Below are 15,281 nucleotides of genomic sequence, written 5' to 3' on the forward strand. Positions count from 1 at the left end.
TGTACGCATGCGTGAAGAATCGCCCTTTCACCATGTGTGGGCGGACCGCGTCAACCTTACCTTCAAATTAGGTCGTAACAAAATGATAGAGCTACATAGCTAGAACTTGCTATTTATCACATAGCTAGCTAACTACCACTGTTTATCTGGGAAAACCAGGGATCTTTTACCAGGTATTTCGTATGGAAACATACATATGATATTCATGTTTACGATATCATGCCAGCTTGCTAGTTAGTTATTTGGCCGCAGATTTTCACATAGCTAGCTAACTGGTACAATTACCAACCGATTTAGGGCACGTTAGCCCTTATGCTAACAAGCTAGCTAGTTTTGATCTGACTCTGAGGTGGACAACAAGAAGGCTTGAGCTTAATCTTAAAATGATAGCTATGCTAGTTAGTAAACTGATAGCGATGCTAGTTAGTAAACTGATAGCGATGCTAGTTAGAAAACTGATAGCGATGCTAGTTAGTAAACTGATAGCGATGCTAGGAAATTGAAGGTAGTAATTTAGCTAGCTAGTTGTCTAATTAGCTAGCTGGCTAACGTTACGTTAGCAATAACCATGCCAGTGAACGTTAGCTAGCTACAATAGCTAGTTATCGTATGAACACAAATCTTCTGAAGCGCCTCACAAATCAGATCATGTTATTGTTTTCATTGTGTAGGTTTGAAACCGGTATTTCGTGACAGCAACATTGTCTTGGCCTGAGGCTTTATGGGGTTTTGCAGCGCCACATTGGCTATTTGATTACTGCAGTCTTAGTCACTAACTGAATTCTTGACTCATTGAATTCACAAGAGTACAGGTTGCGGAAGTGGTAGACAGGGTTTGGTCTACCTAACATACGGATTGTCAATGTGCCATTTCTATAATGGAACCAACTATTTTGGTTCAAGGTTGTTCATTCTGTGATGTAACTTGTCGAAATGGTAAGTTAGCCTAACTGGGAGGAATCAGATTCTACAATTTGAATTACTAACAGTTGTAAACTTTAGGTACATTCATCTAGGCAAATTGATTTCAATTTACATTTGTAATTTAGCAAACACTTTTATCCCGAGCAACTTAGTGCATTCGTCTTAAAGCTAGGTGAGGCAACATATCACAGTCGTAGTAAGGACATTATTTCCAAGGTACATTGATGTATGAGTTTAATATTTTGTTTTGTCTTGTGTCGTTTTGCTTTCTTACTGAAGGTAGAGTGGTGTCACAGGTTGGTGACAAGTGTTCAGCTGGTCAGCAACTCCTGTGTGTTGTTGTCAATGTAACAAACAGTACGAACAACTCATCCAGCGTCACTATGGGCCAGGACAGAGGGAAGTATGATTTCTACATCGGCCTGGGACTAGCCATCAGCTCCAGCATCTTCATAGGAGGAAGCTTCATCCTCAAGAAGAAAGGACTACTCCGCCTGGCCAGGAAGGGACAGTGCAGAGCAGGTAAGGTCATGTTTATGTTCAGTCACCAACTGCTGCTCTGGATAAGAGTGTCTACTAAATGACTAACATGTTAAAGTAGAGTACACAGTATCGTTTGGTTGAATTTGTACATTTGAGAAAGAGATGAAGAGAGCAGGTCTTCTTGTTTATATGTACTGTACGCATAGATGGGTGGCAGGTAGCCTAGCTGTTAGAGCATTTGGACAGTAACCGAAAGGTTGCTAGTTCGAATCCCTGAGCCGATGAAAAAAAATCTGCGCTTAACCCTAATTGCTCCAGGGTCGCCGTTGATAATGGCTGGCCATGAGCCCTCTGAGGGGTGGGATAATGGCTGGCCATAAGCCCTCTGAGGGGTGGGATAATGGCTGGCCATAAGCCCTCTGAGGGGTGGGATAATGGCTGGCCATAAGCCCTCTGAGGGGTGGGATAATGGCTGGCCATAAGCCCTCTGAGGGGTGGGATAATGGTTGGCCATAAGCCCTCTGAGGGGTGGGATAATGGCTGGCCATGAGCCCTCTCAGAGAGGGGTGGGATAATGGCTGGCCATGAGCCCTCTCAGAGAGGGGTGGGATAATGGCTGGCCATGAGCCCTCTCAGAGAGGGGTGGGATAATGGCTGGCCATGAGCCCTCTCAGAGAGGGGTGGGATAATGGCTGGCCATGAGCCCTCTCAGAGAGGGGTGGGATAATGGCTGGCCATGAGCCCTCTCAGAGAGGGGTGGGATAATGGCTGGCCATGAGCCCTCTCAGAGAGGGGTGGGATAATGGCTGGCCATGAGCCCTCTCAGAGAGGGGTGGGATAATGGCTGGCCATGAGCCCTCTCAGAGAGGGGTGGGATAATGGCTGGCCATGAGCCCTCTCAGAGAGGGGTGGGATAATGGCTGGCCATGAGCCCTCTCAGAGGGGTGGGATAATGGCTGGCCATGAGCCCTCTCAGAGGGGTGGGATAATGGCTGGCCATGAGCCCTCTCAGAGGGGTGGGATAATGGCTGGCCATGAGCCCTCTCAGAGGGGTGGGATAATGGCTGGCCATGAGCCCTCTCAGAGGGGTGGGATAATGGCTGGCCATAAGCCCTCAGCGGGGTGGGATAATGGCTGGCCATGAGCCCTCTGAGGGGTGGGATAATGGCTGGCCATGAGCCCTCTGAGGGGTGGGATAATGGCTGGCCATGAGCCCCCTCAGAGAGGGGTGGGATAATGGCTGGCCATGAGCCCCCTCAGAGAGGGGTGGGATAATGGCTGGCCATGAGCCCCCTCAGAGAGGGGTGGGATAATGGCTGGCCATGAGCCCTCTCAGAGAAGGGTGGGATAATGGCTGGCCATGAGCCCTCTCAGAGAGGGGTGGGATAATGGCTGGCCATGAGCCCTCTCAGCGGGGTGGGATAATGGCTGGCCATGAGCCCTCTCAGAGAGGGGTGGGATAATGGCTGGCCATGAGCCCTCTCAGAGAGGGGTGGGATAGTGGCTGGCCATGAGCCCTCTCAGAGAGGGGTGGGATAATGGCTGGCCATGAGCCCTCTCAGAGAGGGGTGGGATAATGGCTGGCCATGAGCCCTCTCAGAGAAGGGTGGGATAATGGCTGGCCATGAGCCCTCTCAGAGAGGGGTGGGATAATGGCTGGCCATGAGCCCTCTGAGGGGTGGGATAATGGCTGGCCATGAGCCCTCTCAGCGGGGTGGGATAATGGCTGGCCATGAGCCCTCTCAGAGAGGGGTGGGATAATGGCTGGCCATGAGCCCTCTCAGAGAGGGGTGGGATAATGGCTGGCCATGAGCCCTCTCAGAGAGGGGTGGGATAATGGCTGGCCATGAGCCCTCTCAGAGACGGGTGGGATAATGGCTGGCCATAAGCCCTCTGAGGGGTGGGATAATGGCTGGCCATAAGCCCTCTGAGGGGTGGGATAATGGCTGGCCATAAGCCCTCTGAGGGGTGGGATAATGGCTGGCCATAAGCCCTCTGAGGGGTGGGATAATGGTTGGCCATAAGCCCTCTGAGGGGTGGGATAATGGCTGGCCATGAGCCCTCTCAGAGAGGGGTGGGATAATGGCTGGCCATGAGCCCTCTCAGAGAGGGGTGGGATAATGGCTGGCCATGAGCCCTCTCAGAGAGGGGTGGGATAATGGCTGGCCATGAGCCCTCTCAGAGAGGGGTGGGATAATGGCTGGCCATGAGCCCTCTCAGAGGGGTGGGATAATGGCTGGCCATGAGCCCTCTCAGAGGGGTGGGATAATGGCTGGCCATGAGCCCTCTCAGAGGGGTGGGATAATGGCTGGCCATGAGCCCTCTCAGAGGGGTGGGATAATGGCTGGCCATGAGCCCTCTCAGAGGGGTGGGATAATGGCTGGCCATGAGCCCTCTCAGAGGGGTGGGATAATGGCTGGCCATGAGCCCTCTCAGAGGGGTGGGATAATGGCTGGCCATAAGCCCTCAGCGGGGTGGGATAATGACTGGCCATGAGCCCTCTGAGGGGTGGGATAATGGCTGGCCATGAGCCCCCTCAGAGAGGGGTGGGATAATGGCTGGCCATGAGCCCCCTCAGAGAGGGGTGGGATAATGGCTGGCCATGAGCCCCCTCAGAGAGGGGTGGGATAATGGCTGGCCATGAGCCCTCTCAGAGAAGGGTGGGATAATGGCTGGCCATGAGCCCTCTCAGAGAGGGGTGGGATAATGGCTGGCCATGAGCCCTCTCAGAGAGGGGTGGGATAATGGCTGGCCATGAGCCCTCTCAGCGGGGTGGGATAATGGCTGGCCATGAGCCCTCTCAGAGAGGGGTGGGATAATGGCTGGCCATGAGCCCTCTCAGAGAGGGGTGGGATAGTGGCTGGCCATGAGCCCTCTCAGAGAGGGGTGGGATAATGGCTGGCCATGAGCCCTCTCAGAGACGGGTGGGATAATGGCTGGCCATGAGCCCTCTCAGAGAGGGGTGGGATAATGGCTGGCCATGAGCCCTCTCAGAGGGTGTCTCAGTGGTGAGTTGGGATATGCGAGAGAAAAAACAAATTTCCAATTTACACATGAATATCTTACCGATCTGCCAGGTGTGGCTGTGTAAATGGGTGTGAATGGAATTGTTGACAACTTGTCTTGTGAGTTCAGGTTAGAATGTGGTAGTAACTGACTGGTGCTAAGAAGGGTGTGGCAGAGTTGAACACTTGATTAGTTTGTCACCTTTTGGCTTTTATTACACACAGCAATCATTAACTAGTAGACTCTCTGCTGCACCTTGCCTTCTATATACACACCCAATCATTAACTAGTAGGCTCTCTGCTGCACCTTGCCTTCTATATACACACCCAATCATTAACTAGTAGACTCTCTGCTCCACCTTGCCTTCTATATACACACCCAATCATTAACTAGTAGACTCTCTGCTCCACCTTGCCTTCTATATACACACCCAATCATTAACTAGCGTCCAGTAGGTAGTGCTCTACTGTTGACCAGGGGGGGCAGTGCTCTACTGTTGACTAGGGCCCGTAGGGGTAGTGCTCTACTGTTGACCAGGGCCCATAGGGGTAGTGCTCTACTGTTGACCAGGGCCCGTAGGGGTAGTGCTCTACTGTTGACCAGGGCCCATAGGGGTAGTGCTCTACTGTTGACCAGGGTCCATAGGGGTAGTGCTCTACTGTTGACCAGGGCCCGTAGAGGTAGTGCTCTACTGTTGACCAGGGCCCGTAGAGGTAGTGCTCTACTGTTGACCAGGGCCCATAGGGGTAGTGCTCTACTGTTGACCAGGGCCCATAGGGGTAGTGCTCTACTGTTGACCAGGGCCCGTAGAGGTAGTGCTCTACTGTTGACCAGGGCCCGTAGAGGTAGTGCTCTACTGTTGACCAGGGCCCGTAGAGGTAGTGCTCTACTGTTGACCAGGGCCCGTAGAGGTAGTGCTCTACTGTTGACCAGGGCCCATAGGGGTAGTGCTCTACTGTTGACCAGGGCCCGTAGGGGTAGTGCTCTACTGTTGACCAGGGCCCATAGAGGTAGTGCTCTACTGTTGACCAGGGCCCGTAGGGGTAGTGCTCTACTGTTGACCAGGACCCATAGGGGTAGTGCTCTACTGTTGACCAGGACCCATAGGGGTAGTGCTCTACTGTTGACCAGGGCCCGTAGGGGTAGTGCTCTTCTGTTGACCAGGACCCATAGGGGTAGTGCTCTACTGTTGACCAGGGCCCGTAGGGGTAGTGCTCTACTGTTGACCAGGGCCCGTAGGGGTAGTGCTCTACTGTTGACCAGGGCCCATAGGGGTAGTGCTCTACTGTTGACCAGGACCCATAGGGGTAGTGCTCTACTGTTGACCAGGGCCCATAGGGGTAGTGCTCTACTGTTGACCAGGACCCATAGGGGTAGTGCTCTACTGTTGACCAGGGCCCGTAGGGGTAGTGCTCTACTGTTGACCAGGGCCCGTAGGGGTAGTGCTCTACTGTTGACCAGGGCCCGTAGGGGTAGTGCTCTGCTGTGGACCAGGGCCCATAGAGGTAGTGCTCTATTGTTGACCAGGGCCCGTAGGGGTAGTGCACTACTGTTGACCAGGGCCCATAGGGGTAGTGCTCTACTGTTGACCAGGGCCCATAGAGGTAGTGCTCTACTGTTGACCAGGGCCCATAGAGGTAGTGCTCTACTGTTGACCAGGGCCCATAGGGGTAGTGCTCTACTGTTGACCAGGGCCCGTAGAGGTAGTGCTCTACTGTTGACCAGGGCCCGTAGGGGTAGTGCTCTACTGTTGACCAGGGCCCGTAGGGGTAGTGCTCTACTGTTGACCAGGGCCCGTAGGGGTAGTGCTCTGCTGTTGACCAGGGCCCGTAGGGGTAGTGCTCTATTGTTGACCAGGGCCCATAGAGGTAGTGCTCTATTGTTGACCAGGGCCCGTAGGGGTAGTGCACTACTGTTGACCAGGGCCCATAGGGGTAGTGCTCTACTGTTGACCAGGGCCCATAGAGGTAGTGCTCTACTGTTGACCAGGGCCCATAGAGGTAGTGCTCTACTGTTGACCAGGGCCCATAGGGGTAGTGCTCTACTGTTGACCAGGGCCCGTAGAGGTAGTGCTCTACTGTTGACCAGGGCCCGTAGGGGTAGTGCTCTACTGTTGACCAGGGCCCGTAGGGGTAGTGCTCTACTGTTGACCAGGGCCCGTAGGGGTAGTGCTCTACTGTTGACCAGGGCCCGTAGGGGTAGTGCTCTACTGTTGACCAGGGCCCGTAGGGGTAGTGCTCTACTGTTGACCAGGGCCCGTAGAGGTAGTGCTCTACTGTTGACCAGGGGGGGTAGTGCTCTACTGTTGACCAGGGGGGGTAGTGCTCTACTGTTGACCAGGGCCCGTAGAGGTAGTGCTCTACTGTTGACCAGGGCCCATAGGGGTAGTGCACTGTCATTTGGGATACAGCCCAGGAACAAGCTGAAAGGACACATGCAGCTAGTGTCATACTGGGTCAAAGTGTACTATTGATAAACCTACAGTGTGTCACCCTGGTGGTTACCATAGCGCCCTAGAGTTGAACTGTCTCCGTGGTTTTATATGGTGTGACTGCAGGACATTTTTTATTGAACACACATGAGAATGTTTGAGTAACTAATTAAAGCTAGTGATCTGAAATGTTGCTAGTTAACTGAACTTGTTTTTTTGTCTTTGTCTAGGACAAGGCGGACACGCATATCTTAAAGAATGTCTCTGGTGGGCTGGCTTATTATCAAGTAAGTGAGGACTATGGATAAAATGTTCCTCCTTAATATGTGCTTCAGTTCACCTCCGTTTCTATATCCCCGTGTTCCTCGGGTCGGCCTGTTCTCTAGTCAACTTACCTGGTAAAATATAATAATATGTGGGCTTGTGTTCCTGTGATGTGTGTTTTCAGTGGCGGCTGGTGAAGGGGCTAACTTTGCAGCGTATGCCTTCGCTCCTGCTACTCTCGTCACCCCTCTGGGGGCCCTCAGTGTGCTGGTCAGGTAGGTCACTCCTCAGTGTGCTGGTCAGGTAGGTCACCCCTCAGTGTGCTGGTCAGGTAGGTCACCCCTCAGTGTGCTGGTCAGGTAGGTCACTCCTCTGGGGACCCTCAGTGTGCTGGTCAGGTAGGTCACCCCTCAGTGTGCTGGTCAGGTAGGTCACCCCTCAGTGTGCTGGTCAGGTAGGTCACCCCTCAGTGTGCTGGTCAGGTAGGTCACCCCTCAGTGTGCTGGTCAGGTAGGTCACCCCTCAGTGTGCTGGTCAGGTAGGTCACCCCTCAGTGTGCTGGTCAGGTAGGTCACTCCTCTGGGGACCCTCAGTGTGCTGGTCAGGTAGGTCACCCCTCAGTGTGCTGGTCAGGTAGGTCACCCCTCAGTGTGCTGGTCAGGTAGGTCACCCCTCAGTGTGCTGGTCAGGTAGGTCACCCCTCAGTGTGCTGGTCAGGTAGGTCACCCCTCAGTGTGCTGGTCAGGTAGGTCACCCCTCAGTGTGCTGGTCAGGTAGGTCACTCCTCTGGGGACCCTCAGTGTGCTGGTCAGGTAGGTCACCCCTCAGTGTGCTGGTCAGGTAGGTCACCCCTCAGTGTGCTGGTCAGGTAGGTCACCCCTCAGTGTGCTGGTCAGGTAGGTCACCCCTCAGTGTGCTGGTCAGGTAGGTCACCCCTCAGTGTGCTGGTCAGGTAGGTCACCCCTCAGTGTGCTGGTCAGGTAGGTCACCCCTCAGTGTGCTGGTCAGGTAGGTCACCCCTCAGTGTGCTGGTCAGGTAGGTCACCCCTCAGTGTGCTGGTCAGGTAGGTCACTCCTCTGGGGACCCTCAGTGTGCTGGTCAGGTAGGTCACCCCTCAGTGTGCTGGTCAGGTAGGTCACCCCTCAGTGTGCTGGTCAGGTAGGTCACCCCTCAGTGTGCTGGTCAGGTAGGTCACCCCTCAGTGTGCTGGTCAGGTAGGTCACTCCTCTGGGGACCCTCAGTGTGCTGGTCAGGTAGGTCACCCCTCAGTGTGCTGGTCAGGTAGGTCACCCCTCAGTGTGCTGGTCAGGTAGGTCACCCCTCAGTGTGCTGGTCAGGTAGGTCACCCCTCAGTGTGCTGGTCAGGTAGGTCACCCCTCAGTGTGCTGGTCAGGTAGGTCACCCCTCAGTGTGCTGGTCAGGTAGGTCACTCCTCTGGGGACCCTCAGTGTGCTGGTCAGGTAGGTCACCCCTCAGTGTGCTGGTCAGGTAGGTCACCCCTCAGTGTGTTGGTCAGGTAGGTCACCCCTCAGTGTGCTGGTCAGGTAGGTCACCCCTCAGTGTGCTGGTCAGGTAGGTCACCCCTCAGTGTGCTGGTCAGGTAGGTCACCCCTCAGTGTGCTGGTCAGGTAGGTCACCCCTCAGTGTGCTGGTCAGGTAGGTCACCCCTCAGTGTGCTGGTCAGGTAGGTCACTCCTCTGGGGACCCTCAGTGTGCTGGTCAGGTAGGTCACCCCTCAGTGTGCTGGTCAGGTAGGTCACCCCTCAGTGTGCTGGTCAGGTAGGTCACCCCTCAGTGTGCTGGTCAGGTAGGTCACCCCTCAGTGTGCTGGTCAGGTAGGTCACCCCTCAGTGTGCTGGTCAGGTAGGTCACCCCTCAGTGTGCTGGTCAGGTAGGTCACCCCTCAGTGTGCTGGTCAGGTAGGTCACCCCTCAGTGTGCTGGTCAGGTAGGTCACCCCTCAGTGTGCTGGTCAGGTAGGTCACCCCTCAGTGTGCTGGTCAGGTAGGTCACCCCTCTGGGGGCCCTCAGTGTGCTGGTCAGGTAGGTCACCCCTCAGTGTGCTGGTCAGGTAGGTCACCCCTCAGTGTGCTGGTCAGGAAGGTCACCCCTCAGTGTGCTGGTCAGGTAGGTCACTCCTCTGGGGACCCTCAGTGTGCTGGTCAGGTAGGTCACCCCTCAGTGTGCTGGTCAGGTAGGTCACTCCTCTGGGGACCCTCAGTGTGCTGGTCAGGAAGGTCACCCCTCAGTGTGCTGGTCAGGTAGGTCACCCCTCAGTGTGCTGGTCAGGTAGGTCACCCCTCAGTGTGCTGGTCAGGTAGGTCACTCCTCAGTGTGCTGGTCAGGTAGGTCACCCCTCTGGGGGCCCTCAGTGTGCTGGTCAGGTAGGTCACCCCTCTGGGGGCTCTGTGTGAAGTTGTACCAGGTGTGTGAATGACTGAACCGCGTGTGTGTGTGTGTACCAGGTGTGTGAATTTTACTGAGTTACAGGAAATCAGTCAATTGAAATAAATTCATGAGGGCCTAATCTATGGATTTCACATGACTGGGAATACAGATACCTTTAAAACAGGTAGGGGTGTGGATCAGAAAACCAGTCAGTATCTGGTGTGACCACCATTTGCCTCATGCAGCGTGACACATCTCCTTCACATAGAGTTGATCAGGCTGTTGATTGTGGCGTGTGGAATGTTGTCAAACTCCTCTTCAATGGCTGTGAGAAGTTGGTGGATATTGGAGGGAACTGGAACACACTGTCGTACATGTCCAGAGCATCCCAAGCATGCTCAATGGGTGACATGTCTGTTGAGTATGTAGGCCATGGAAGAACTGGGACATTTTCAACTTTCAGGAATTGTGTACAGTTCCTTGCGACATGGGGCCGTGCATTATCATGCTGAAACATGAAGGGGTGACGGCGAATTAATGGTACTGCAATGGGCCTCAGGATCTCGGTGCATTCAATTTGCCATTGATAAAATACAATTGTGTTCATTGTCTGTAGCTTATGCCTGCCCATACCATAACCCCACCACCACCATGGGGCACTCTGTTCACAACGTTGACATCAGCAAACCGCTCGCCCACACAGTCTGTCATCTGCCCAGTACAGCTGAAACCGGGATTCATTGTGAAGAATACACTTCTCCAAAGTGCCAGTGGCCATCTGCCCACTGAAGTCGGGTTACGATGCCGAACTGCAGTCAGGTCAAGACCCTGGTGAGGTCGACGAGCATACAGATGAGCTTCCCTGAGACGGATTCTGACAGTTTGTTCAGAAATTAGTCTGCGGTTGTGAGGCCGGTTGGAGATGCTGCCAAATTCTCTAAAACGGCGTTGGAGGCGGCTTATGGTAGAGAAATTAACAAAATGATCTGGCGGACATTCCTGCAGTCAGCATGCCAATTGCACTCTCCCTCAAAACTTGAGACATCTGTGGCAGTGTGTTGTGTGACAAAACGGCACATTTTAAGAGTGGCCTTTTATCGTCTCCAGCACAAGGTGCACCTGTGTAATGATCATGCTGTTTAAATCAGCTTCTTGATACGCCACACCTGTCGGGTGGATGGATTATCTTGGCAAAGGAGAAATGCTCACTAACAGGGATGTAAACATTTGTGCAGATTATTTGAGAAATAAGCATTTTTTGTGCATACGGAACTTTTCTGGGATCTTTTATTTCAGCTCATGAAACATGAGACCAACTGTTGCATTTTATTTTTGTTCGGTGTATGTTAGTACATTGTGGTGCTGTGAGTTTGATGTAATGCTTCATCTCATTGCAGTGTGGTACTGTATTTTAGGTTATAATTGTGTCGCGGTACTGTATTTGAGGTTATAACCAATGTTTCCTGAGACTGCCGCGAAATAGAAATACTGTATCTGCCCACGGAGTGAAGATTCAACGTTTTCCTTTACTGTGGCAATTGTGATCAAATCAACGCAATATTAGCCACTTTTAATGCAACGTACCGAAACCAAACAAACTATGCAAGAGATTTTGTTGTAGGAAGAACTCAGGATTCTACAGCTTTGACACACCTGACTCAGCTCGTATAACCAATCAGATCTGCAGTAGTCCTATATGCAAATAGACCATTGCCATATATGGCTCTGTGCCATTCATTGTGAACTGGACTATGTTTACAGCATGAGTGGTCATGCATAGTTGTACTTGTTTTGAGGTCAAAGTGAGCGCTACATGTAGCCGTGTGTGCACGTTTGTTCATGTCCGTTGCTAGTTAGTGAGTTGTTATTAGCCCAGTTATGGATCATTTGTAGTCAGCAATGAGGAAGTGGTTGTTTAACACGAGCACATTTCTAGACATCTTTGAAAAGGTAAAGAGTATTTTTATATATATATATATATATATATATATATATATATATATATATATATATATATATATATATATATATATATATATATATATATATATATATGTCTTAAAGTGGCAGTGTTGTATTTTGAGACGGGCTTGAATAAGCTAAGTAGCCAATAGGCAGAGGGTAGCATGATTAGTCTAATTCTCTGTAATGTTATGGAAATAATGATGCAGTGTCTTGCATCAAACAACATTGTCAGTCACCTCCTTGTCTGAAGGACAAGTGGATAAACAGGTTCATGTCAAGCCCTGCATGTTGTTTTCTAAAGTCTCATGGAATGTAGAACTACATTGAACACCACACATTAGCTGTTCTATCATTCAGCCTACAGTAGCAGCGATTTCCGTGTTAAAATATTATGGGATGCATTTTCTCCCATTGTTTCTGATGGTAGGCCACTCTGGTAGGCCTACATTATGATCAAATTGCCACAGTAGCCTACTTGTACCCTGTTAAAACTGTAACTAAAAGCGGGTCCAGCCTCAGTGTTCACAGTAACTTATAGCGGGTCCAGCCTCAGTGTTCACAGTAAAACTGTAACTTAAAGCAGGTACAGCCTCAGTGTTCACAGTAAAACTGTAACTTATAGCGGGTCCAGCCTCAGTGTTCACAGTAAAACTAACTTAAAGCGGGTACAGCCTCAGTGTTCACAGTAAAACTGTAACTTAAAGCAGGTACAGCCTCAGTGTTCACAGTAAAACTGTAACTTAAAGCGGGTACAGCCTCAGTGTTCACAGTAAAACTGTAACTTAAAGCGGGTACAGCCTCAGTGTTCACAGTAAAACTGTAACTTAAAGCGGGTACAGCCTCAGTGTTCACAGTAAAACTGTAACTTATAGCGGGTACAGCCTCAGTGTTCACAGGAAAACTAACTAAAAGCGGGTCCAGCCTCAGTGTTCACAGTAACTTATAGCGGGTCCAGCCTCAGTGTTCACAGTAAAACTAACTTAAAGCAGGTACAGCCTCAGTGTTCACAGTAAAACGGTAACTTAAAGCGGGTACAGCCTCAGTGTTCACAGTAAAACTAACTTAAAGCGGCTACAGCCTCAGTGTTCACAGTAAAACTAACTTAAAGCGGCTACAGCCTCAGTGTTCACAGTAAAACTGTAACTTAAAGCGGGTACAGCCTCAGTGTTCACAGTAAAACTGTAACTTAAAGCGGGTACAGCCTCAGTGTTCACAGTAAAACGGTAACTTAAAGCAGGTACAGCCTCAGTGTTCACAGTAAAACGCACGCTGGAAGTTGCACAACTTTCAAGTTTGCGCTCAGCAGACCTAAAATTTGCAGGAACATTGGTTATAACTGTGTTACTGTAATAACTGTGTTGCGGTTCTGTATTTTAGGTTAACTGTACTGTAATATAACTGTTACTGTAATATAACTGTTGCGGTTCTGTATTTTAAGTTAACTGTGTTACTGTAATATAACTGTTACTGTAATATAACTGTTACTGTAATATAACTGTTACTGTAATATAACTGTTACTGTAATATAACTGTTACTGTGATATAACGGTTACTGTAATATAACGGTGTTACTGTAATATAACGGTGTTACTGTAATATAACGGTGTTACTGTAATATAACGGTGTTACTGTAATATAACTGTTTCGGTTCTGTATTTTAGGTTAACTGTTACTGTAATATCTGTGTTACTGTAATATCTGTTACTGTAATATCTGTGTTACTGTAATATAACTGTTACTGTAATATCTGTGTTACTGTAATATAACTGTTACTGTAATATAACTGTTACTGTAATATAACTGTTACTGTAATATAACTGTTACTGTAATATAACTGTGTTACTGTAATATAACGGTGTTACTGTAATATAACTGTTTCGGTTCTGTATTTTAGGTTAACTGTTACTGTAATATCTGTGTTACTGTAATATAACTGTTACTGTAATATAACTGTTACTGTAATATAACTGTTACTGTAATATAACTGTTGCGGTTCTGTATTTTAGGTTAACTGTGTTACTGTAATATAACTGTTACTGTAATATAACTGTGTGTTTTCTATGTTTTGCGGCAGTGCGGTGCTGTCCTCGTACTTCCTGACAGAGCGTCTGAACCTGCACGGGAAGCTGGGCTGTCTGCTCAGTATCTTGGGCTCTACTACCATGGTGATCCACGCCCCTAAGGAGGAAGAGATCAACAGTCTGGACCACATGGCTCGGAAACTGGTGGACCCAGGTCGGTACCGGACAGCCCATCCCCTCGACTACATCAGTTACTGTATTCTGAAAAGCCGCTTCCTCTTAAAGCTCTTCGGAGGAGGTGGTGGTTTGAGGCTGGGACTTTATACTCTCCTCTAATGACTAACTTCAGACTCTTCTGTTTAACTTCCCGCGAGCTAAGCCATCCTCTGTCTCCCTCAGGTTTCCTGGTGTTTGCCACCTTCGTCATCATCGTAGCGCTCATCTTCATCGTGGTGGTGGGCCCTCGGCACGGCCAGACCAACATCATGGTGTATATTACCATCTGCTCTGTGATAGGAGCTCTGTCTGTGTCGTGTGTGAAGGGGTTGGGCATCGCCATCAAAGAGGCCATAGCTGGGAGGCCCGTGGTGGGGAATCCTTTAGCCTGGGTGTTACTGCTCGGGCTGGTGGCCTGCGTCTCCACACAGATCAACTACCTGAACAAGGCTCTGGATATCTTCAACACCTCCTTGGTCACACCCATCTATTACGTGTTTTTCACCACCTCGGTCCTCTCCTGCTCTGCCATCCTCTTCAAGGAGTGGGAGCACATGGCCGCTGCTGACGTTATCGGGACTCTGAGTGGCTTCCTGACCATTATAGTTGGTATCTTTCTGCTCCATGCCTTTAAGGACCTTAACGTGAGTCTGTCCACGCTGGCTGTGTCCATCAGGAAGGACGAGAGGCCCGGGCCGGCGGCTAACGGAGTGGCAACACACGGCAGCTACGAACTGCTGCGCAATGACTCCACGGAGAGGGACCTGGAGGAGAGGGAGGTGGGTTTGCCTTTTGACAGCCTGTCCAGGAGGAATGGTGCCATGACAGCCTAGCTGGCCGGTCCTGGGCCTGCGGACCCCCCCCCGTATCCTACTGACTGCCTCTTAGAGGAACTAGCTAACTACCTGGTCCTGCGCCCCCCCGTATCCTACTGACTGCCTCTTAGAGGAACTAGCTAACTACCTGGTCCTGCGCCCCCCCCCCCCCCCCATCCTACTGACCGCCTCTTAGAGGAACTAGCTAACTACCTGGTCCTGCGCCCCCCCCCCCATCCTACTGACCGCCTCTTAGAGGAACTAGCTAACTACCTGGTCCTGCGCCCCCCCCCCCCATCCTACTGACTGCCTCCTAGAGGAACTAGCTAACTACCTGGTCCTGCGCCCCCCCCCCCCCATCCTACTGACTGCCTCTTAGAGGAACTAGCTAACTACCTGGTCCTGCGCCCCCCCCCCCCCCCCCATCCTACTGACTGCCTCTTAGAGGAACTAGCTAACTACCTGGTCCTGCGCCCCCCCCCCCCCCCATCCTACTGACCGCCTCTTAGAGGAACTAGCTAACTACCTGGTCCTGCGCCCCCCCCCCCCCATCCTACTGACCGCCTCTTAGAGGAACTAGCTAACTACCTGGTCCTGCGCCCCCCCCCCCATCCTACTGACTGCCTCTTAGAGGAACTAGCTAACTACCTGGTCCTGCGCCCCCCCCCCCATCCTACTGACTGCCTCTTAGAGGAACTAGCTAACTACCTGGTCCTGCGCCCCCCCCCCCCATCCTACTGACTGCCTCTTAGAGGAACTAGCTAACT

General features: G+C 51.2%; 1 protein-coding gene across 1 annotated transcript; it reads left to right on the forward strand.

Moving 5' to 3' along the window:
- nipa2 (NIPA magnesium transporter 2) lies at positions 1–14,822 on the forward strand. The gene is made up of 6 exons (XM_055941115.1): positions 1–173; positions 1,204–1,446; positions 7,076–7,132; positions 7,294–7,384; positions 13,537–13,697; positions 13,883–14,822. Exons 2-6 carry the CDS (start codon positions 1,308–1,310, stop codon positions 14,530–14,532), a joined length of 1,098 nt encoding a protein of 365 aa, XP_055797090.1. The 5' UTR covers positions 1–173; positions 1,204–1,307; the 3' UTR covers positions 14,533–14,822.
- The last annotated feature ends 459 nt before the right edge of the window (positions 14,823–15,281 follow it).

Source organism: Salvelinus fontinalis, chromosome 12 (assembly GCF_029448725.1).
Source record: "Salvelinus fontinalis isolate EN_2023a chromosome 12, ASM2944872v1, whole genome shotgun sequence".
NCBI lineage: Eukaryota > Metazoa > Chordata > Actinopteri > Salmoniformes > Salmonidae > Salvelinus > Salvelinus fontinalis.